The following is a 24,718-nucleotide window of genomic DNA, read 5'->3' on the forward strand; positions in this document are numbered from 1 at the left end:
CCATGCTCAGCAGAGTTGTCTTGAAGCACAAGTCACACTTAATGTGGTCACCAAGGTCAGCTGTGTAAATACGCAAACAAGTGTTTTACAACACTAGTTTTCAACTTTCCAAATGATGCATTGTACTCCACAAACATAAGCAGGAAAGTGCTTCACTGAGGCAACTGCTGCTGTGCAAGTAATCAATTGCTTACTACAAAGCTCTTTGCAAAACTTCTCGTGTTTTCCAGACAAATTCAGGATGATTACTGATTGACATTTTTGTTAATAGTTCTTAACACAAACATTCTATTTGCCATTATTCCATGGTCAAGACTACAGCTAAGTGGCACAAATGACTGGTCACCAGATATATGACATCCTAAGACCACACTAGGTGCAGTTGCTTATACTTTCCACAAACCAACAATCCCATACACCATCACTGAAGATGGCATGACACTCTGAACTTCAGGCTGGTCTAAGCATTAAAGCTCATTAATACTTGGTTTATACAATAAAACTCACCAGATGCTCTTGACAAGGGTAAACTAGAAGCTGATCTGACAGAGAAGCCTTCCACAGCCACAAAGCTGAGCATAAAGCTGAGCACAGGTACCAAGTCAAAAAACAAGCCATTAGTATTAAAAAAAAAAAAAGTCAAGCTTGAAGCATATGGAAATAAGCCCAAATGAATCAATGCTAGTAAAATCCTATCACCAAAACCCACAAAATTAGAAATACAAAAATAAGTACAGTACATGCAAACTTGATCCTATAATGTATTACAGACTGTAGATTTGTCTCACACTTCATAAAACAGTTTATTCAATCTTAAGTGTCTCAATGGTCAAATGTTCTTTATTTCATTAGTCAGTATAAATTAAACATTGTAGTCAGCTGCACAGTTCCTGCACTGTATTTGCATTACTACCAGCTGTCAGTAACCAGTTAGCAGAAAAATTTGGCTTGCATACAACAAAGTGTCTCATTTCTTAGAAGTCATATGGCTATGCAACATCTGATTTTCCCAGCCTTTAAAATGATCATTTGAAAATAATTAGCTCTTATAAGAAAAAAAAAAAAAGTCAAACAGATTCAATAAAAGATATATTAATGCCTATTTCTGTTAACTTTCTTCCAATTGTGCCACTTTTCCACACTTATTTTTCCAGCAGTCCCACAGCACGTTAGAGGTCTGACACCCATTAACAATGAAAGATGACTTATGTAAACAGGCGGATTGTTAAATAAAGCAGGACAAAACGTAAGCCACATGAATTTTTAGCACATTAATTCAGTAAATGAGCTTTCGATTTATCTGATCAGCTAGCTCTACTAGCATGAATTTAAACTTACTGACAGGTTCTGCTGCATCCTCCCAATTAACGTCAGACCTTCTCAGCCATTGCCAATGCATTTCCAAAGCAAAAATTCCCAGATATCTCAAGACTGTCAAACGTTCTTATTTGCAACAAGGAGGAAAGAGTTAGAGGGAAAGAAAAGATAAAGGTCTTTTTAAAGTGCAGTGGTGCACATCGCAATCACCTTAAAATATGCTTTAAATACAGTTAAAGATGCCCCTCTTTCATATTCTGTTTTTCAATTTTCAGAAAGGCTTAATGAAGTATAGGTAAAAAGCCTACACTGGGAGACAGTTCCATTCAGCTGTTTTGTCAAATCAGAAAGCTTCTTTAGTATGGCCACTGAGCTTCTGTAGCAGGCCTTTTATCAGTTCTGACTCAATCCTATGCTCTTCACTCCTTACTTTTAGAAGGCTCCCTCCTCGTCTGTTTACACAATTGCAGAATAAAAACGAGGAAACAAACAAACAATAGAGCAACTACTCTAAGATAGTGACTTACATTACAAGCTTTCCAGACATCCTAGCGTTTAACAGTGGGGCCAAGGCAACAAAGGCTGAGTGCATATGGCTGCCTCATCAGAAGCCAGTACAGTACTGCACTGCAAGGGCATCACTAAATCATGGTAATTGCCATGTAGCCAGGAGGAGAATGCAAACCAGCACACAGCCCCGGCCAACATTACTAGTGATCCAGGTCACAGAAGGCTACAAAGCCATGTCAAAGGCTGCGTGCACATCCAGCTAAGAGAAGCATTTCTCACAGGTAGCTTTAGATAGTGAACCAAGAGGAAAAACTGGAAGTTCGAGGAGACAGCTCTCCCAGCACAAGTGCAGTTATTGGACAGTGCTCAAGTATTCACATGCTGTCAGGCCGACTGCATTCCAGGCAATCAGAATTCACATTAAATCCGTACCCTCGTTGCACATGAAAGCTTTGTAACATTTCAAATTATTTCCTATGACAGACAGGCAGATTCATAAACTAGAATAGCTTTTGTCAGTTAAAATAGTTCTGTCCTTTTCTGTTCTTTTATTTTTCAAGATGCATTACATTCTCCTATCTAACCCCCAAAGAAAATCAACTGAAGAGAAAATAAGAAAAAGGGTGTCAGCTGCCTTCTTGCATTACCGTAGCTTTGCACTAATATTTTGTCACATTACTACAAAATTTTAGGATTCGAAGATCTAGATTACCAAAACAGCAGCTGACGTGAAAAGTGAACCCATGCAGATACATCTTGCAGGGTATCACCCAACATACTTTAACCTTCACTGGTAAGGACTGCTGTATATGACAATATGCTACTTTTCACTAAATAGGTTTTAATTAGATCTTCAAAGTCTTATGTAAGGTTTTAACTTTAACAGGTTAAAAAAAAAAAAGAACAGCAAACGTTATGGCAAAACTCATCAACGACTTAGCGATTGTTAAGGAAAACCAATTTGTCCAAGGCTGACTTTTAAACAGCTTCAGCCTACCCTTATACACAATTTTCACTTCTAATTAATCATTCATCTCCGAAAGCACAGAGACAGACAGAGAAAGCATCAGTTGCTGGCATCACAACTGGCTCAAATTCAAGAACTGCTACATACCAAAACATCTGACTGTACGCAGAGATGGAATCACTTTCTTAAACTGAAAGCAAGTTTTAAAAATGGAATTTTTTTTCATCAAAGTGAGGAAAGCCTTGAAATTAGGAGGGTAAATAAGAAACCTGAGAAACATGAAAACTGACAAAAATGAATAACAGCAAGTTGTTAAGTCAAGGCAAATATAAAATTTTTTTCATAAAAGAGTGGGTTTTCGCTGTTTTACAAATTTTAAGCAGAAGCGATTTACTAAATTCTAGCGCAGTAAAGACATTGTCTTATTACAAACTTATCCTACTATTTGTAACTACATGGAAAGACTCTACAAGGCATTAGTGTCCAATTTCCTGGCTTACCTGGGCCACATCTAGTGAACAGTTTTGTGCTGCACAGACAAAGGATGCTCCAAAATTAATGCCTCATATATTTCCATGGAAACTGCACCAGCTTCAGAGCACAATAATGCCATTTGATAGAGCTAATTCCCAGCTACAAAACAGTCTTTATCAACACAGTCACCATCATTAGTTGTGCATTTTCTCCAGTGGTGAACAAGAGCTTACATGCCATGCTTGTCAAAATCTGCACCAGTGAAGGAGCCCCACTGTCACTGTTACCACCACCGAAATGCACCACACACCACCTCACTGTGCTCACATCCACTTTCTGGTCTCCAGGAATGTTCAGCAAGTGTCGGTGAATGAATGTCAACTAGTGCCATTTTTTTCCTCATGGAGGCATTTAATGACACACCTCTGCTTCTTACACAGTTCCATGTCAGATGCCATCCTGACAGAGTGACCCTCTGCTGCCATCTGCCACACAGCAACAACAAGGAACTGAATATTGGTGGGAAGGTTCAACTTTTATTACCGTACCACCAACATCTGCCTCTAACACAGTGGGTCAATGTAATAAAAGAGCAGTCATTAATTTTGGAGCAGCTCTCACAAAATATATAACGTAGTTCACGTATATAAGCAACAAAACTAATCTCGATCTATAACATTTTTAAAATATTAGAATGTTAAAGCAAAAAAGGGGAGCAACAAGAACCCAGAACTAGTGGGATGTGTGACCCTGTTTGTGTGAAACTAACACATTGATCCCTGGTTCACTGGCAATGCCTGCAAGTCTTCGTGAACTCTCAAGGTGTTTGTCCGTGATTTTTGATGTAATGTTACTCCAACACTTCATCCATGACAACAGTTGTCCCCAGTCGTATGCACTGCCAAAAAGTGATGACATGAATAAGGCTGATTGTGAAGCACAGGGTGGTCCTCTACGGTAAGAAAGAGCTTACAAAAGTAAAAGAGACATGGTCAAACCTTTGAGTTGAACGTCTGGTTGCAATTTTGTACACACCATCTGAAAATGCTCAGTTTGTGTATTTATGTCAACTGAAAATGGAATTGCAAATAGACACCATCGCACACTGACATTGGGCTGTGGGGAAGCGGCACGCTGGGCCACTGGGCAGCAGCCGGGATGCAGAGCCAGCTGGGCCAGGCCACGGGCTGGATGCGCCTGGATAAGGTTTTTATTCCTGCTTCTTGTAATCACTGAAAAATGCTTACTTTCTCTTGAAATTCAGATTAGATATTTTTAGAAAGACTCAAAAGAGGCGGGAGCTGACTAAGTTTTCCATGTTTATTAATCTAGTTTTAAAAGAAAGGGTTTTTTTTTTTTTTAAATAATCCCCCTCTCCCCCCAATCCCTCTTTATTATATTTATTTTTAAGAAGAAAAGTTTCCAAAGAAATTCTTCAATGTCAAGGATAGTCCATCAGAATACACATGTCTACTCACTGAAAATAGTTTGTGTGTTCCCTAATTAATACATTGCATTCCAAATCTAACAACGAAACTGGAATGCATTCAGCTGTCTCTCTTTCAGGAAGAAATATTTAAAAATGAGTTTACTTGTCTCTCCAAACCTGGAAATATTGGTACTTACTTCTTAAAGCTAATTCAAATCGTAATCACTGAAGGTATTTTTGCAAAATCCTAGTGGTCTTGGTTGCTATTCAAAAAGAATATTCAGAAGCCCAGCAAGACATCATTTGCTTACTACATTACCACAGTATTGTATTAACAAATTCTAGATTACTTGTTTTAGTCATACGTTCCTAACCAAACCCCAACACTGGGCTGGCTGCTGAAGAAACCATGCCTGCTTCTGTGGCATGTCAGTAGATAAACTGCCTCTTCCAGGAGAAGAACCTTAGCACAACATTCTCCCCTTGGACAAAGGTCACCAGACATGCCAGGACTCCAAGAAGTTAATGCAGAACGCAGTGCTTACATTCACAAATAACAGCCTTAGCTTCGTTGCTTAATTTAATATTACTTTGCTTATTTAGAAAAAGGCTAAATCCATGTGCCACATATGTTTCATCAACAATGTACATTGTAGGCATTAGTGAAAAATCGACAGGTCTGCTAAAAGGTACATCTCAATGCATAGCACAAATACCTGTGCCGGATTTCTAACAAAATAACTGGTGTAGTTTTAATCAACAGAAAGGTGTATCACTTTTGTTGTTACTCAAATAATTAGATCTTGAAAGAAAAGAAACTGCACTTGTCTTATGTGCTGTATAATTCCACGCTATTTTGGGCAAAGATGGCTAGGAAGAATGAAAAAATTATTAGCTGGGATCATCATTCACCAAAAGGAGCAGAAAGTTGCTGATTATTATACATGTATGGCTGATTCTTTACAATATCGCTTTCAATCAGAATCAGAGCAGCTACCAACAGGATCTTATGAAGCTTTCTCTTCCTAGAATGATGGTTTCTCCTGGTTTTGAAAGCAACCACCAACTTGTAGCTCTTTTGTAACAATAGATGATGAAAGCAACCAAGTCAAAAGATAAACACTTCGCATTAAGAAAAAAACGGGGAAAAAAACTCACAAGTCCTTATTTCATTTAAGAACCAGACAAAGAAACATCCAGGAAGTTCCAACTATTATTTTACATGTGAGAAGCTCCACTTGTTTTCTTCTTCTTTTTTTTTTTTCCTGAAATCAAACACAGTATGTTGTTAGCATCCTCCTGAACACATTTCACTGGGGGACTTCAGAAAACTACATCTGCCACTCCATACCATCGTCACTCCAGCTGAGCACTCTTCCCCGACAAGGTAGTTTCCCAGTTCACAACTTGAATATTAAATTCCAGCGCTGTGGTAAGTGCCCATCAATTAATTCTATACATTATTTTCTTCCCCTTGGAAGTTTCTTCCCTCCAACTCACTCTCCTGCCATTCATACCTAGAGGCATGACTACCATGATTACAAAGCCCTATGCTACTGTGGAAAAGACTACAACACCTTAAAGGGAGACCTGTATGAGCAAGCAAGTTCTAAGCAGCAAAGACAAACCAACCTCAAATTAAAGACAGACGAAGACATTCTAGGAGTACTTCAAGTGACGTATCAAGAAACCACTTCAAGTGGCTCTAATGTGGACGCAGATAGAGCAGCAGGGCTTCCCGCCACTGCAGTAAAGGCAGCCTCTGCCCTTCCAAAGCAGAAAGTCATCCTACCAGAGCACAGGGTGGCTTTTTTCCCTGTGTCGAGAATAGCTGCACGAAGGGCTCTCAGGGCTCTCACCAGGTCAGCAGTGCTACTGAGGCTCTTCCTAACCTTGACAGACACCGCTGTGACGACAAGGCAGGGCTGTACACTAATTCAGGACAAACCTCAGAAACCAAATATACACTCCACCAGCTAAAACTGTCTGCTCACTCCTGGCATCTTCATGCAAACGCCAAATGAACCACAGTCAACTTCTAATTTCTCTCCCAGATTGTTGTATTTCCTCAAAGTGCCTTCATGCTTAGCCTGCAATCTTTACTAAAAAATACCTGGTTTGAAATAAGTGAAACATATATAGTAGAAAAATTAAATTACACAGTTGAAAAGGTTTGTTCCAGAAATCTACATTATCTTTTTTTAGTTGAAACATACCAAAATAAGCTATAAAAAGCACCAATATCTTCAATGCAGGCAGAATTTTTAAGCTAGTTTCTCTGGAGAGAAGTCTTTCAGAACTAAGTGATGCTAATTATCATGCCAGGCCAATACCACTCACAGGGCTCTCGTCAGCCTAACACTGGATCATCGGCTGTGCAAATCCCTGATGTGTTAGCTCCTTTTGCTCTTTTCATGACACGTGTGAGACAGAGGTGGGGAGGATGACACAGGATCATGTGACAATTTTTAGCAGCATGTAGACACAAGGTTTTTGAAATTCTAGTACTGGGAAGAGATTGTCCGAGTGTTCACTCCAGGCTAGACTAAGAAATGTAGACTCCAGAAGCATTTAAGTCTATTTAACTACCGAAGCAAAGTTCGTGCCTCTCCCTCACTAAACAGATCTGCATTCCCTTATAGTGATCATCACTACAACAAGTAAGGCTGTTAGGGCTGATAAATAATAAAACGCACTTTGTCCAACAGCCGCGCTTTTCCACAGCGCAACAGTAAACATTCACAGAGTTTCCATTACTCACACTGCACAGAACACAAATTCTCGTTTGTAAGGCCACCGATCGCTGCTTGCACAGACCCATCAGAGCTCCCCCAAGGCAGCACCCCATCATACCACACAGAGCTGGTCCCAGGGCTCAGTCGCACCCTTCAGCCCAGCAGCAGTCGCAGCACCAGCTTTGCATGAGAGCTCTGCATCCAACAGAGCCCTGCCCAAGCTCCGGGCCCAACCATGGTGCTGCCAGAGCACTGAGACACTCACCATCAGCAGCTCCAACACTGCTGGAGCACAGCTTTCCAATGGAAGGCTGGAAAAAAAACACAACACAACTGTATTTTCAGCATTTGTCTGGAACGTGTTTAAGGGCTCCAGAAGCAGCAGTCAACACTTCAGTTGTATTTATGCATATTTTCTCTCTTCGCATTGACCCTTGCCAACATTACTCAATGCCCCTCCCCTTCAGGAGCTATACAACAAGTTACTTTTTCCTTTCACAACTCCTCGCTGAGGCCCTGTTCTGTCACTGAAAGCAAGCACAGTGAAGCCCACGCTGGGTGTCTGTCTCCTGGAGAAGATTGCATCTTTTATTTATCGCCCCTTGGCTTTATTTTCACAGTGAATTCCTGGCTTAAATGTAATCATCCAAGAAACCCTCCCTATGTGCACTCCTGTCATTCCTCATCGCCTGCAAACAGAATCAAGTGCAAGCAGAAGGGAAAAAGAAAAAAAAAAAAAGTAAAAATCTCAGTGCAGCCAACCTAACTAGAAGAGCTCTGCTTCTGGTTCTGCCAGTTCCAAGGAGCTACAGCCACATCTCAACCTTTGGAAAGGAGAGAAAGTCAAATGATGAAACTTACAAGAAAGTTAATTAGATTTAAAAAAAAAAAAATCGTCTCGAGTTCAGCTCTGAGAAAGGCAGAGAGGCTGGGAGCAGCAGCAGCGAAAATAAATGGGCAGAAAGAGGAGCACAAGTGGAGTGAACAAAAGGCTCGGGACAGGATGCACCGTGGGGGAAATAAGACAGAGGCGTTTTTACATAGAAAAAAATAATAACAATTAGAATATCGAGCAGGATCCTTTTGTCTAGCTTTCCCTTTAAAAGGTGGGAGATAAACACGAAAACGAGAACAAAGTGCCCGGTTACAAAGCAGACCCCACGCCCCCCGTGGAAGTTCTGGATCCCACGCGCGGACGAGGGGCACCTCGCCCCACCACGGGGGCGTCCGCGGAAGGGAGGCGGGGCGAAGCGCGTCCCCCCCGCAGAAGAAGGGGAGCACCGAGCCCCGCAGCCCTTTAAACGCAGAGGAGGAAGAGGAGGGAGCATTGTTCCAGCGGGAGGAAGCGCGGCCCCCCCGCAACACACGCCTCGCTGTCACGGCCCCGTGCCCCCCGCCCGTTCCCCCCCCCCCCCCCCCACGCCCGCACGCTGCGGATCTCGCCCCCTCCCTGCGGCTCGCCGCTGCCCTAGAAATGCCTTTGTTCGCCGCTCCCCCCCTTCCTCCTCCTCCCTCAAACCAGGCTCTGGCATTCGCTTTTATTTCTTTATTTCCGAGCACGCCGCATACCCCCCCCGCCCCACACACACACACACACACATACACACACGCACACCATCCCCGTGGGCCGCCTTCTGCTGATTCATTTCCACCGGGGAGGTGTGTGCGCGGGGGGCACCTCCTCCCCATTGTGGCCCGGGGTACGGCGGTGACCCGGATTACCGGGGGTGGGCGCTGGGAGGGGGCAGACCCAAGCGGGATTACACGCTCCGGATTACCGGCAGCGAGAGTTAAAGGGACAGCGCCGTGCCGGGGCTCCCCGCCGGGCCGGGGCAACCCTCCCGCGCCGAGGGGCTGCGAAGCCCACACCGGGAGAAGGGGCTGGGGGACTGGGGGAGCGGCACTGACACGGGCCCGGCGTCGCGCCCGGTGACTCACCGACTTGCAGGACGTTATCGACGCAGCCGCCGTCGAGCAGCGCGATGCCCCTGCGGAAGGGCAGACGGTTCTCGTCGGCGGCGTCCGCGGCCCCGCCGGGCGCGGCGGCGGCCCCCACGGGAGCGGCGGCGGGGTCCTCGCTGCCGGTGTTGAAGGAGGAGTACATGCAGATCTCCCTCTCGCTGCGGGGGAAGGACCAGTAGACGATCCTGCGCTGCACCGGCTCCGGGATCCGTTCAAACCGCTCCTCCACCCGCTGGAAGGGCCACTTCTCCGCCACCTTGCGAGCCGCGATGTCCAGCAGGGATTCGGGGCTCTGCGTCTTGCCCAGCGGCAGCAGCCCCAGGGCGGCGGCGGCGGCTGCGGAGCTGGGGCCGGCGCAGAGAGCTCCGCCGCCGGGGCCGGCGCCGCCCGCCCGCCCGCCCGGCCTGCAGCCCGAGCCGTAGCCGGGTCTGCAGCAGAGGCGCTTTGCGGGAGGAGGCAGCTGACCGCGCTCCGCCATGATCGCGCCGCTTCTAAGCAGACGGCGGAAGTGGCTCTACCATATAAACGGTACCAGGAAGGCAACGAGCGGCCGCCGGCCCCGAGTCCCCGCCCTTTTCTCCTTATACGGCAAAAGGGCGCGTCCCGCTGCCCATCCGCGGGCGGCAGGGGGAGGCGCCGTATGCAAATCGCCGCCACAAACATAAATAGAACGGCCCGAGCGCGGCTCGCGGTGGGAAGGTGCGCGCCGCCGCTCCCCCGTCCCTTCCCACACGCACATACACACACAGCCGGCGGCGGGAGGACGCCGAGTCGCTCCCCCGGCCCGCCTCGTGGCGTCACGCGCTGTGGGAAAAGAGAGGCGTGGCCTCCGCCTGACGCCACGCGGGGAGCGGAGTGCGGGGGCGGGGCCTCACCCCGCTCACCGCTGCGGGAGCGCCGGGCGGGGAGGCGGCTGCGGGCGGGGGAAAGACGGTAGCGGCGGCTAGGGCGGGCGAGCGGCTGTGCTGCGGGGCGGCCCGGCGGCGGGCGGAGCGGCCGGCCGGTGGGAGCGGGAGGCTTTCCTCCGGCGGAGCACCGCGCCGCGCCGTTATTTCGGAGCGCGCGGCGCTGCCTTGCCGGCTCGCCGGGAGCTCCCCGCCCGCCTCCGTGCTGCTGCTGCGGCGGCCCTCCCCGCGCTCGGACGGTAGCAGTAGCGCAGCGTTTTGCCGCTCTTGGCACCTGCTGTATTTACGTAGCTCACCTCGGCCGAGTATTTGAGCCGCCTGGGAGCCCGAGCGCTACGGAGAGCAGTCGCGGATGTCCGACTCGGTTTTGCTCTTCGTAGTGCTCTGGTTTCTGTGTGTCTGAGGGCAGAGCGAGGAAACGCGTAGAAAATAAGAGTTTCACGGTACCCGTGTGTGACAGTAGAGGAGAAATTATATCTAACTCCGGCCCCCTCGCTCAGCCGTTGTTAATAACGCCTCACATCTTGAAACAGTTTTCTTCCACGTTGCTCCATCGCTACTTCTGCTTCAAACAAGCCTCTAGCGAGGCAGCGGCAGCGCCGACCGCAGCCGGGTAATGGCTGTTCTTCAGCAGCTCTTAGCCGCCTGCTGCAATGGAAATAACGCGTTGCTGGGAGAATTCCTCCTGTCATAGCGGAGGGGGTTGCAGTAAAGGCTGACAAGTACGGCAGTGAAAATAGAACTTTCTTTAATAAGCAAAAGTAGCCCAAGTGTCTGTTGTCTTAATTTAGTCATCGTTCTGCCTTTTCAGATCTGGTTAAATAAATAAATAAATAAATAAAATAGCAAATTCACTTAGGAAATCTGAGAGAAAAGCCCATCGATATGCCTTTTTCATCCTTCTGCCACTCAGCAGGAAGAGCTGCTTCCCATATATGAGGCATTCATACTCATATCCTATGAATATTAACAGCTACACAGGATGCTGTTGAAGCTTTTTTCTTTGCTGGGCTGGAAAGTACATAAAAGAGTAATAGCATCTTTCCTCTTGATATCATGCCATAAGCAACAAGGATGCTTCTCGTTGGGCTCACTCTGCACTGACATAGCACTGTAACAGTTAACATGTATTATCTGATCCTGAAGTTCCCTCCTTCCACCAGTAGTGACACCTTCACACCTCAAACTTTCTGAAAGCAACTAGGAAGATGTGTAAAGTCTAGGGGGAAAAAAAAAATGCCTTATCTGTGTTTAAATCTGAAGTTAGTTTTCCTTTTGAAGGATGATCTTTTTTTTTGTAAGAAGCTTACTGAGCTGCATATTCATTTCCTCTTATTCTGCCTCATAGTTGCTGAAGATCTGTGTTGCAGAGTTACACAGAGGGAAAGCAATGGCTGTGGAAAAGCAGCCTTAACATGGTTAATCTCTTGCACTTAAAGTCAGTTCTGTGAGCTCCTTGGAAAAACATCCTTGACGACCACTTGGTACAATTTGTTCTTTATGTTTCAGACATAAGATTGAGTTTGCAAACTAGACAGTTTGCAGTCATTCCCATTCCTTACTGCAGCACATACAAGGCCTGAGCATTCCACTAGTTGCGCTAATTTGAAAGAAAGATTGCATGCAGTTGTCTTTGTATGAAGAAAACAATGGTCTGTATGTAGAAAATGGATTGTTGACAGCCCAGTGCTGGTCAACATGAGTCACCGTGGCGGTTAAAACTTATCTGGAAAAATGAGAACAAGAAAAAACAAGATGGCATTTAAGCTGAACAAGTCTCCATATTCATGCATGTCATTAAAATATCTCTAAACACCATGAGGATAGGAAGTCAGAAAAGAAAGGGAGGAAATGAGGAAAGACTGAGTAACCTGAGTCTCTTCAGCCTGGGCAAAAGAAGACTGAGGTGAAATGTAATTAATGTTAATAAATATCTAATTGGAGGTGTGAAGCAAATGGATGAGGCCAGGCCCTTCTCATTGCTGCATAGCAGCAGAACAAGGAGTAATGGCCTAAAACTTGAACACTTGAAGTTCCATGTAAACGTGCAGAAGAACTTCTTTATGGTAAGGGTGACAGAGCAGTGGTTGCCCAGAGGTTGTGGAGTCTCCTTCTATGGAGATATTCAAGACCCAGCTGAGTGCCTACTTGTGTGACCTACTTTATCAGGGGGTACCTGCTTTATCAGGGGGTTTAGGCTTGATGATGTCTTGAAGTCCCTTCCAGCTTCTGCAATTCTGCGATTTTGTGTGATTACAGCCAGAGCTCCTTGAATAAGCACAAGAAAAATTAATAAGCATTAATTTAAAGTGTTGATCAAGAGATGACAGCATTAACATAATCAAACACAAGAAAGACTTAGAAGTATACTGAAACAGTTAAATTAACAATGCTAAAACAATGTATTTTTTAACTTGCTTCCATAAGGACTTCTATTTAACAAGTTCAAAGACAGTTTGTAAGAAAGCTGTAGATTATATGGATTCATAATATATTTCAATATTTATCACACAAAAACTTGGAAAACACTGCTGTGCATAAAAATAGTGAATATAGCTACACCTGGCAGTGCCAAAACTCTGAAAATTTAAACACAGGAAAAGCAAACAGCTATGATGAATGCTGATGAAGACTGGTCAATGAAGAAAATAGTATACCTGATCTATATCTTTGGCTTGAAATGTTTTCTTAAATTGTTTAAAACGTTGTGTTCAGAAACTTATTTTCAGAAGTTAAAAATAGAAATCTTGCCTTTCACTAGCCTTTAACATGAAATTGGATACTTTAGGATAAATACTGCCAGCTCATTTAGGACTCATTTAGGAGTCATTCTTTTAACGTGTAAATAAACCAGCAGCACTGAAAGAGACCTTTCAAGGGACAGCTTTTTATTGTAATTCCATGATGATTCTAAAAATGGAGTCAGATTCTAGAATCCAAAAACATTTAGGAAAATGTACTTAAAGTACTAGGCATGCTCCACCACTATTATAAAATAATGTAAAGAGACAAATATCTTAATTTGGGCTAAATCCTCTTGACATTCATTTCTGTGTCCTCTGCCTTTCTGTGGCTTGATATTTGATGTATGAAGTCATTCTGAGATGGACTGAAGGGAATGGTATTGTGTGTGCCAGAGTCCCAGAGCTCTTTGAATTAATGCTGCTCTGTATTTCCTCAAGGAACAAGCACATTCACTTTACATTTATTGAGAATAGACCCTGGGAAGAAATTATTTCTTCCTTATAAGGAGCATTGTGTTGGAATATCTGCTGGGACAATTTAGCTTACTACTAACTTCCTAGGAATAAAAGTATCACTGTTACAACTAAAATGATAACGTGCAAGTGACTTCTTAAAATGAAACATGTTGAACTGATTTACAAGGTTCAGAGTTTCAAAGTCTCTGAATAGAGAAATAAGTGTGTCTCATCTTTCTTCTGAGTTATAACTTGCTCATAAAAAGTCAAAAGCAGAAAATCCTGTCTTTGAGAAGAAGCTAGATCTAACATCACTCTGGGTCTGTTGTTTCAGAATTTGTGGTGCTAAAAAGCAACATTACTCCTCATATGATTTCAAAACTGTATTTCTAAAGGACTATGTTTTTCTAGCTGTAAGTAAAAGCAAATCTATTTGGAAAAAAAAAAAAAAAACATTTTTCCATCTTTAAAATAACTTTCTTGTAAGTATTCTTTCTCCTTTTTGCAAATACATACTCTTAACTCTGGTAAAGTATCTCTATAAAGATTAAAATAATAATAATGGTAGTAGTAGTAATAATAATAATAATAATAATTTAAAAAAAAAAAAAAACACATTCCTCAAAGCTTTAAACTCTCCTGGTCAGACATCCTCCACCAAAAACATCATTGGCCAGTTCAGAAGTTAATCAATTGCGGAATGCCAGCAGTCAGTCTACCAACATCCGTAGGAACACTTCTGCACATATGTTATAAGGACACTAAAGTATTGCTTTGTTATGCTGGTGGTCTAAACGGGAGCTTTTTGCAGTGCTTATTGTGGATAAGATCCTGCACAAACAAACTTTTTATTTTTTTATCCAGCTTCCTCTCTTTAAACTTTACTTGAGACTTGTGTGCATTAGACAAAATAACTACTGTGCTGTGGCAGGAAATTTATTAATTATTGGGTAGAGATTCTTCCTGAAGAAAGGCATGCAAGCCTCAATCCACTAATATCTGAAACAAAAGGCTTTGCTTACCCAGATGTTCACCTCTGGCAAAGGAAGAGAAACAACACATAGTAAAGAGTCTCATATGTGCACTTTCCAAGCTGCTGAATGCTGTGGGATGGCTCTAGAGTAGGAAAAAATAAAAAAATAAAAAAATAAATCTCTGCCTCCCATCTCAAGAATTCTGAGTCCAGGTTCATTTGTGATGCTGACAGAGCTGAATGCAGAGGTACTTAGCTTAAATATGCTAAAACCTGGAAATGGAATGTTCTTGCAGGAGCTGCAATTCCTGCCTACGCGCAGATGTGGTCCGTGTTCCCAGCACCTGGCTCTGTTGCCCCCTGCTTGTCTCTACCAATACAGCCAACAAGTGCAAGAAGAAGAAGGTGTAGTCACCTGTCCAACTGTTGCTTCTGATATTTGCCAGTCGCCTGTGACCTTCCGTGCCTTTATGAATTGTTACTGTGCACCTGCATAAAGCATGGAGGCAGGGACGTGGAGGCAGTCAGAGATAACTAAGCAACACTTAACCGGTTCCTGTTTAAACAACTGGCATTCTTTTAAAAAGCTTGGTTACAATGTCTGCTTCCTCTGACTTTGTCACCAGTGATTACATTCAGCAAACTGGGGAAACTTTTTGCTAACAGTCCATTTAAACTTTGCTTACTGACTGTTAACCTCAGAATCTACTAATGTTCAAAAAACACCACAGACTTTGCTCTGGGACTGAAACTTCCTGTTGGGATTTACAGACTTTTTTTTTCTTGATTTGTATTAGAGGCAAACTTTTAAGGGAGCACTATAAATATGAGGATTCTATGTAACTTAGACACTCTCTGAAATCAGAGAATGAGGCTTCTAATATGGCTGAAAAATTATGCTGTCCCATCATTATAAAAACTCAGTATGAGAGTATAACATTCTTTGGAATTGCTTTTTTTGTTAGTTTTGTTTTTCAGATATTATATTCCACATATATCTTTATAGTAGTATTTGGTATCGACTCCACCCTTAAGCAAAGTGCCATCTAAAGGTGACAGTACTTCAGAAGGTTCAGTTGATCTAAGAAAAACTTTACATTTGAGCCAGGGCTTTAAAAAGCATTTGAAGTTTTGTAGCCCAAGTTCTTATTAGTCTGGTGTGTGCTTGTTTTATCACATTTTCCCTGCAAAGCCAAGTTACTGAGCTGTGGAATGCTCCATCCATTTAAAGCAATCAATTTTCTGATTTAAACACAGCTTACCAACGTGTATTTAGAGTGATCCTGATATGATTTCACATTTCCTTTATACCAACTATGTGCATTTTCTAGCACATTTGCCTATTTCTAAACTTCTTCATATCTACCCATGACTGCACTTTGGTATTGACAGTTCTCATATGCTATGGCTCTATTTTCTGATAAACACCCCATGAACATTCCATCCACTTACCTTCCTTATTCTTAGGCTTTCTGCTCAGCAATCTTGGAAACTGTACCAGAGCTAATATCTCAAGCTAAGTGTTATAGTCAAATTCAGAAGATAGAGATGAAGATGAGCTGCAAGATATGTCTCTGCTACATTTCTCCACTTGGAATAACAGTGACACAATGTACCCATTTATTTCCAGATAATTAGTGCTTTGAGCTTCTTCCATATGGATTGTTAGGAGTGGCAAGAGTTTGCCAGTTTTAACTACTGAAAAGGAAGGAACCCCTTGATGCTTTGTATGTGTCCATTCTGCTTTACTTCGGGAAGTCAGGCTGAACTCACAGAATAGTTCTCTTATTGCTAGACACTGTCCTCTACTGGGCTGTATATGGAGTCCTTTGGAAGGAGTAGATACAACATGATAAGTAGTGTGGTTCAGATCCTACAGGAGCCACTGTGTCAGACTGACTGCAGGCTTAGGCAGATGTCTCCACCAGTCATCCTGCGGATGTTGTGATCCTTGAACAGAGTGATAAAAATCTGCTGTCCATGTAAAACACATTTTTTGTGTTTAAAAAAAAAAAAAAGATCTGGGTGAGGATGGGAACCGCTGAATTTATCCATTGTAGCAAAGTTATATTTCTATTTTGGGTGATTCTGTGAGGAGCAAGGAGTTGGACTGTAGGAACCTACTGGGTCCCTTCTCACTCAGGGTATTCTATGATTCTCCATACCTGCTTCCCCAAAATGAGAAGAAAAACCCACTCCAGTACCCTGGGTCAGAACTGCTTCCCAGTTACTAATTTTTATACATGCTTTGTCAGAGCTTTGTTTACAGACAGCACAAAAATCAGCTTCTATTTCTGTGGTCCCATGGTTCTGAGCTGCAGAAAAAGATTGACAGATACTGTTTAGTTTTCATTTTGCTCAGGACAGCAGCACAGGAAACAAAGCTCTCCATGCAAACGTTTGGATAACCAGTCCTGAGCTGGTTTGCAGTCTACTCTGGAGCTTTTTATTTATCTGTATAGACATAAGGAATTAGATTTTCATTGTTTTTGTTTTTGTTTTTAAACAGAAGTTTACTGTCTGCAGTTGAATGGTTAGAGATGTTTCCTTTTTAAAGAAAATCTGAACATGTGTAAGGAGTGGAAGAACTGAGGAAGAAAAGGGCAGAACTAGTGCGAGTAAGAGCTGAAGGGTGATCTAGTTTATATAAAACCCAGTCTGTTGCCAGCTCCACCCTCTAAATGGCATTTACTGCCAGGGAAGTTGAATCCACCCTAAACTGATTCTAACATCAGGAAAATCCTCCTAAAATAGCTCTGGGACTTACAAAAGTTGCAGTTTCCTCTCCCAGTAATTGATGCTGTGGTGACAAACTCCATCTGGTACCCATGAGTTGCAGTCACCACATCTGTTAAGGGGAAGAAGGCAACTTTTTCCCTTTGCTCAGTCTCCTGCCTAGTCTGCAAGGATGGTCCAAGAGGTGAAAAATTGTTTGCTAAGTCTGGGCATTTGTTGAAAGGGATAGTGTGATGGTATCCTCTATAATAGCAACTTGGAAGTGAATCTGCAACCTATGTTGACTCAGGTTTTTAAGAAGTGTAAATGAAGAACCACTTTAAGAGTAGCTGGGGATTTGTCTCAGTTGCATTATTGCCATTGAATGTGTGTTTATTTCATCCTGTTTACTAAATGGGAAGTATAACCATGGCAACATTCATGACACGCTCCGCATGAATCTGCCAACACAGGAGTGAAATTAGAAGACAACCATTTGAAAGTGAATGAGAACTCAAAAAGCAAGTTTCAGATGACTGTCCAGATGATAATACACTTCAGCATCTGCAGAGCAAGCATTATGCTACATTTTCTAGTTTGCTTTAAGCTGGTTACAGCAAGAGTATTTGTGGTATCAATTGTGTAGATCTTAACTCAGTGAATGAAAGCTTGGTGGTGTAAATACTAATAGTCATCGGTGATTCTGATCAGCTTCATGACCTTAATTTTGTGTGAAGTGTACTTGGAAGCACAAATACTCTCAGCCTTTTATGCTTCAATGCTGCACAAAGGTATTTGAAATCAGTTTACTTCAGGGGTGGAAAAAAAACAGACAGAATGATAATTCCAAGACAAGGTGGAAGTTCTGCTTTGCACTCATAAAGAAAAAGCCTGACGTGAATGGAAGTGTGGAGGGGAATATAAAAAGAACTTTCTAGATCAGTGTTAGTGCTCCGCAGTCCCAGGTATAAACTGCTGATATATATAGTCTCATAACTAATTCCTGTAGGTGTTTCCTATTGTAATGCTTATGCAGATGTCTTTTAAATGGAAAATTGTTGGACTAATTAATGAGTTGCTTCTTCATATCTCTCCACAGATCATTTGTTTTGGAAGGAACAGAGTCAGTCAACTACACAGTTCTATATGAGAGTGATACAAACTATCACCATAGCGCTGCACGAAGGTATTCCCCTGTTTTTGCCTGTACTTTTATCTCAGGCTAGCTTCACCATTTTTGTTTAAGTTAGTTCCCCTTTTTTTGTGTATCTACCACATAGCAGGAAAGTCGTGTTTCTGTAAATAAGCCTCGCAAGTCATTCAGGAGATGTGTAGGAGAATGCAGAACTGCTTGAGCTGATTTTTGAAAGTTGGCTAGATTTTAATCTGACTCTGCCCTTTCAACAGATGCTCAGAACAGTGATTGCTTTTTATTGCCTCAGCACACCATCTTGGGATAACACATCAGCCAGTCTGATGGAATATTTTATATAGAGTTACTTCTTTCCATGAGTCAGTGCTGTAAAAGGCAATTACGTCTGCAAAGAACACTGCATCATTCAAGTCCCTTGCTGCCCTCATGACTAGAAGCAGTACATTTAGGGTGGGTTTTGTTAGTCCTAGGAATTATATTAATCTACAGAAATGACTGAACTGTTGCTATAAAATATGAGAGACCAAATAATTAAATATTTTTTCACGTATGGGTAAAAACTGATACTTTATCACTTTGGAAGTTAAGAAAAAGTACATCCTATTCTAGTAGTTTGGGAACGTATTAGCCATCAGGGCCAGCTTTGAAATATCACATTCAGCTAACTTGAATTCATTATCTGTATTAAAACCGATTGAGCAGCTATCTGGATTGTTGTTTGTTTTTAATATAATTGAAACTGGGGAAGACAGTCTAGAGGGCTTGACAAAGTGAAGGGTAATGGAAGTAAATGGGTAAAATAGGACAATCCATATCAGTCATCAGCCTAGCATATATTTAATCAAAAAATACTTAACTGATATCAGTCTGATAAATAAACTATTAAAAGAAATTAGTAGAACGAATGGGTAATATATATACTGTGAATAATACAAAAATTGATCTGACCATATTTTTATTATAAAACACACTTAATAAAACATGTAGCATTTACAAAACAGTACTGTTTATGTAGTTTTTAGATTTCTTCTAGACATCGTAACTCACTATTGCATGACACCTTTTATATGTCTAGTTAATTTATTCATTATGATCTATTTAGTAGCAGAATATTGGTAAACTAACATTGAAAATAAGTAGCGAATAGGGGATTGTGACTGAGCACATTAGGATTATTTTAGAAATTGGTTTTGTCCTTGTATTATTTATATTTGTGTTTGTTTTAAATGGCATTGAAGTCTGTACAGAATTAATAACCATATCTTGTAGACGATCCAAAAAGTTTGCAGATGTAATGTAAACAAAAATAAGTCTATTATGTGGTCCAGATGACCTTTCTTAATAAGCTGGGTGTGAGCAGATAAGTGTTCTGTGGGTAACTATTAAGTAATGCATTTGTGAGCAGTGAAAGCACACTGTTCTTTTTATCTATCTGTTTAGTCTACTCATAGATCTCAAGAAGGAACAGAGCAGAACTCAGATTTGGGACGGTTGAAGGCTAGTTGAGCAAGGGGTTTTCAAAACACAATTTGCTAGAAAACACAGCATTTTGCATTAGGGAAGGATAAGGTTCCACATTCTTTGATCCTCATGACAACGATCATCTCTAAAACATGGTTGTGTTGGACACTTGAACAATTTTATTATGGCATGTCAGAGGGATGGTCCAGTGTTCCCATATTATAGACTAACTATACTTTTGACTTTTGAGCCAGTCTTTTAAAATACATTTTTACACTATAGATGTTTCTATTTCTCTGTCTCGCATAGCTTTTCATGTGTGTGTGTTTGCTATCATTCAAGACTACAATGTCATCTAATCACCATTAAGTTTTCAAACCGTGTTTTTGCCCCGTGTAGACAATACTTATGTCAGGAGATCTTCTACCACTCTCCCACCCCCCCCCCCCAACGCCCCCTCCACACACACAAAAGGAAAAAAAAAGAAAAAAAAAAAGAAAAAAAAAAAAAGAATATGCATTATTCTTTCTGTGCACTCATTCTTTTTTTCTCTCTCTGATTCACTCTTGCCAGTGCAAAAGCCTAACAGAATTGCCCCAGATGATTTCTCAACAAATCTATTGGTACAGATTTACTAAGGGTACAGATTTATGAAGGTATTTATCAAGGTATTTATCAAGGTACAGATTTATCAAGATTTATCAATTGACCATGTCTGCAGATAATTCCCATGGTCTTATTATCATTATGGCAAAGTTGGTGCTGCCACTGCCTTCTTCATTTTCAGAAAAAATGTGTTTTGCTGGATTTCAGTAGAACTGAAAATACTGGTTGGAATTTTTCCTCTGTTAATATGTTATTATTTGGGGATTTGGAGGGGAAATGAAAAAGTGCAGAAGGATTTATCAAGGAAGGTAACAATGAATTAACTCCTTAATTTAGTTCTTTTGTGGAAAAAAGCCTCATGTAGTTCTTGGCTACAGAGAAAATCTCCATGGAGTACAACAGCAATACTAGTTCTGCATTTAGCACTGAAATAATTTTTGCTCAAGTTTACTTTGTCCAGTTCAGGAATCAAGAAGACTGCTGGTAGAGAGAAAATGTTGAGAGAAGAACCAGAAAAATCATTCATTCCTAAGGCATAGGATGAGTGATGCAAAGAAGTGTTTCTGTTTGGTTTGTCAAACAGAAAATTGTGTTGAATGAGGTCCAAACATATCTGCAGTGAAATAGGAACTTAATACCTGTCTTTTGAGACTAGTAGACAAAGACAACATGATCCATTTGTTGGTATTGAGACTGAACAAAGTCAGAATAGAACAGAGTGGTACGATATTCCATAAATAATGGGCAGATGACTTCTGGGACAGCTTGATGGGAATTATAATGGGTTTTCCATCTCTACTAGTTTAAGCTTCAAGAGATGTTTTTCTTAAAAGACATGCTCTAACTGAGCTGAAAACTAGTTCAGGGAATCTCAGGAACCTCTATGACTAAACAGATGAGCCTCAGGTTTTAGCCTTACCTCTGGTGGGGACAAAGGTGGTTTTGGTTCTTCCTTCAGCTCTACTGTAAGCTTATCTCATGCTTCCATTTTTTGCCTATTAATGCTAACAGTTGTATTGTAGCATCAATGCACTGCAGCAGTTTTAACCAAAAGTGCAATTGCCTAAATGATATAGACTGGTAAGGAATATAATCTGCTGAAAACCTGTCCTAAACAGAACAACCAGCCACACATGGAATTTTAATACTCCCTTTTCTTGCTTATTCCCATTTCTGAGCAATAATCTTGTGAACTAACAGTTTCATCTGTGTTACTGTATAAGCTTGCAGCCATATACAGAAGGTAGAATACTGTTTTGGATGAACAATCCTAGTATCAACTGTTGTATTTCTGCATGATTTTGAATGCACTAAGGATGTGTTCATATGGACACTTGATCTTCTGCTTTTCCAGAACTCACAGCTTGTATTTGGGCTCATGTAAAGTGATATATAGTCCTAAAGAAAAATAAAGAAAAGTAATCAGCAACATTAGTCTATCAGTATTTATAGCAAACCAATTCCCTCTTTGCACAGAGAAAACTTAAACTATGTCTTTGCCTGGCTGAAAACTTCCTTTCTGCAAGTAGTAAAAAAAAAAAAAATCAAAGATCCCTGACAATAGTTACTTCAGATTTCTTGCAGCTTGAGGCAAAACCACACTGGCAGAAAGACAGTGTCCTAACTCTGATGGGCATGAAGCCTCTCTGAACCTGACCTGAATATGAACTTACACAAAAGGGACCTCTGTGCAGCGACAAGAACTTGAAAACAAAAAATAATTATGTAAGAAATTTAAAATAAGTTGTGGAGCATGTTTGAATGAGATCAGCATTCAGAGTCGTTCCTTAATAAGATCTGGATGCTTGTATCCCTGCTGCCGTGCTTTTTCCTTTACATTGATCTGAATTCAAGATGAAACCTTATACCTGGCAGCAATCCTCACCAGCCTTTTGTTGCAAAGTTGGCCTTGGTATCCTGTGCAAGTTTCCCAAACTCTTGAAATACTTTGATACTGATGAAAAAGGGGTATGTTTAAAAATAATAATAATAATAATAATAATAATAATAATAATAATAATAATAATAAAATTTAAAAAAGAAAAACACAGAGAAGTCCCTGTGTTTTTCTATGCCACGTTGCAGAAATTAATAAACTAAATTATTTTGAAAGTCAGTGGAAAGAAATATATCCTTACTGTCATGAAAAGAGTAGCTCACACTGGTTGCCTCATCACTGCAGTGCTGACCATCAGGCAGCTGCACTAATTGCTGACTTGGCTATCTGTAGCTCCAGGGCTTAGCCTCTGTTCAGGTGAAATAAGAAGTTTTTAACTAATCTTCCAAATAGTTTTATTTTACTACTGAGGAGATTCTTTATATACTTTTTGGAGTAATTTTTCACATTTACATTCTCATCAGACTGGAAGTTACATCTCCAATGATAGTCTAGATTCTCATCTGGTGTAAATTATCATAGTTCTCATCAACTTCAATGGACTTGATAATTTATAACATCTGAGGTTCTGCATCTGAAAACCCTATAAACGAAAAGCAGATGCTATTTTAACTGTTCTGAAAAACAATAAGTGCCTAGTTTGTATCTGAGTCTGTTTATCTTAATACCTGTTACTCACTGCCAGCAGTCCACTGCTAACTAGAGAATTAAAATCCTGTGTCTGAGTAACTGGGATTGTGTCTTGTGCTTTCTCAAGCATGGAAGTTGAACAGAGTCCATTGAAGTCCTTGGCTGCAACTTTGCTTGGAGATCTGAAAGCCAACTTGGAAAAGCCCTTGAATTTATTTATGCTAGAAGCTAGTCAATATTTTTATACAGACCATGAATATGGATCTGTATACATATCATACATATAATTATATATTAAATTTTAAATAATCTGTCTATCTTTTTCACTTTAAAGTGTTTTTGTTCTTATTTCTGTTTTCATTTTCAAACCACATAAACATTAGTTGATGTTTACTATCTATCTGAACTTGTATAAGTAATTTGAGATTCCATGAACATCAACTATCTGTGTCAAGAATATGATAAGAATTTGTAAAATGTTTCACAGAAAGGATAGTCTCTGACCAGAATGATATTGTAATGTGCCTATCACAGCATGTCTGAAGAAAGTGTTTATTCTGTATTTACATGTTTATATTACTGGAGTATGTTAGGCAGTTTTGTTTATAAGAGCTACATGAAACTTTTTCATTACATTAAAATTTACACACAGTTGTCCTCTATTAATAACAAGAGGATATAAACATAAACAACACATTTTTATAAATTGCATTCAGGCCTGGCTCAAGCATATTTCATGACTGCTATGCACTGGGGACCACTTTATTGAAAGATATAAGTTTCTGACCATTCTCGAAAGAATAGCCTCAGTTGAGCAGTGAACAAAAGAATAAAATTTCTTTCCAGCTTGTTCCTCAGAAGCCACTGGTCTTACTGTCTTTACATCTTACAAAGTCTTAGAAAGTCTTACGAAGTCTTTATGTCCACATAGATCTAAAATAAACTTTTTCTGATATTCTTGAGTAAAAGCACTGATAAAAACTGAAGAATTGACAGAATACTGGATTTTAGAAGATCATAATTTCTATTCTTCATGTGCTAGAGAAAGTTATCTTCTACATTTGTGGGGCTGGATTTTTTATGTTTCCACTGGACTCATCTTTATGTTGGTGGCAATATTTGCCAGATTTCTCTTGTGCTTCCTCTTCTTGGCCTTCCTTCCTTTCTTCTCTGCTGTCTTGACTGCTGTCTTCATTTGGATGAGTCCATCTTGCTACAGAGGGTCAATGTCCTCTGCCCATCTCAAACTGTGGCTGATTTCTGGCTCTTACTTCTATTTCTTGTCTTCTATATACACAGAGAAAATTGCACATATATAGGTATGCACCTAGAATATGTATATATATGTGTATATACTTAAGGGAAATAATCAGAAGTACAGTCATTTTTACCTCTAGGGTATAAAAATAATTTGTGAGTATAATATTTTGCTTATACAGCCTATATGTTTGAGTTTAGGTTTACTCAGTTCTGAGAAATGGCTATTTCTTCTGCGTCTGCTTCAAAATACACTGCTTACAGTGCTATTGTGGATAGGTAATGTATTATTTGTTGGACACAAATATGCAAACACAATTATTTGACATGCTGACAAATTTATTTGAATTTATTTGTGCCTAATCAAGGTGCTACTTGTAAAACCTTAATTATAGCTGTTTGATTTTGAATTTGCTAAAACAAATAGACAGCATCTTATGGCAGAAAGGATTTTGGATAATAAAATCTAAGATGCAGTATGTGCAACTTCTACTTGGTCTAGCCAAATGTTACCCCAGCCCTGAGTT

General features: G+C 41.0%; 1 protein-coding gene across 2 annotated transcripts in view; it reads right to left on the reverse strand.

The window, feature by feature from the left end:
* Positions 1-10,338, reverse strand: part of ZSWIM6 (zinc finger SWIM-type containing 6) — a 112,115-nt gene extending 101,777 nt beyond the window's left edge. The window contains exon 1 of one of the 2 annotated variants that reach the window (XM_090132397.1): positions 9,371-10,338. In XM_090132397.1, the coding sequence (XP_089988523.1) occupies positions 9,371-9,872 (502 nt within the window). In that variant the 5' untranslated portion in view covers positions 9,873-10,338. The remainder of the gene's footprint in view (positions 1-9,370) is intronic. The other variant, XM_031605447.2, reaches the window with a different exon arrangement.
* Positions 10,339-24,718: the final 14,380 nt, after the last annotated feature.

Source organism: Phasianus colchicus, chromosome Z (assembly GCF_987193195.1).
Source record: "Phasianus colchicus chromosome Z, bPhaCol1.hap1.1, whole genome shotgun sequence".
Taxonomy (NCBI): Eukaryota; Metazoa; Chordata; class Aves; order Galliformes; family Phasianidae; genus Phasianus; species Phasianus colchicus.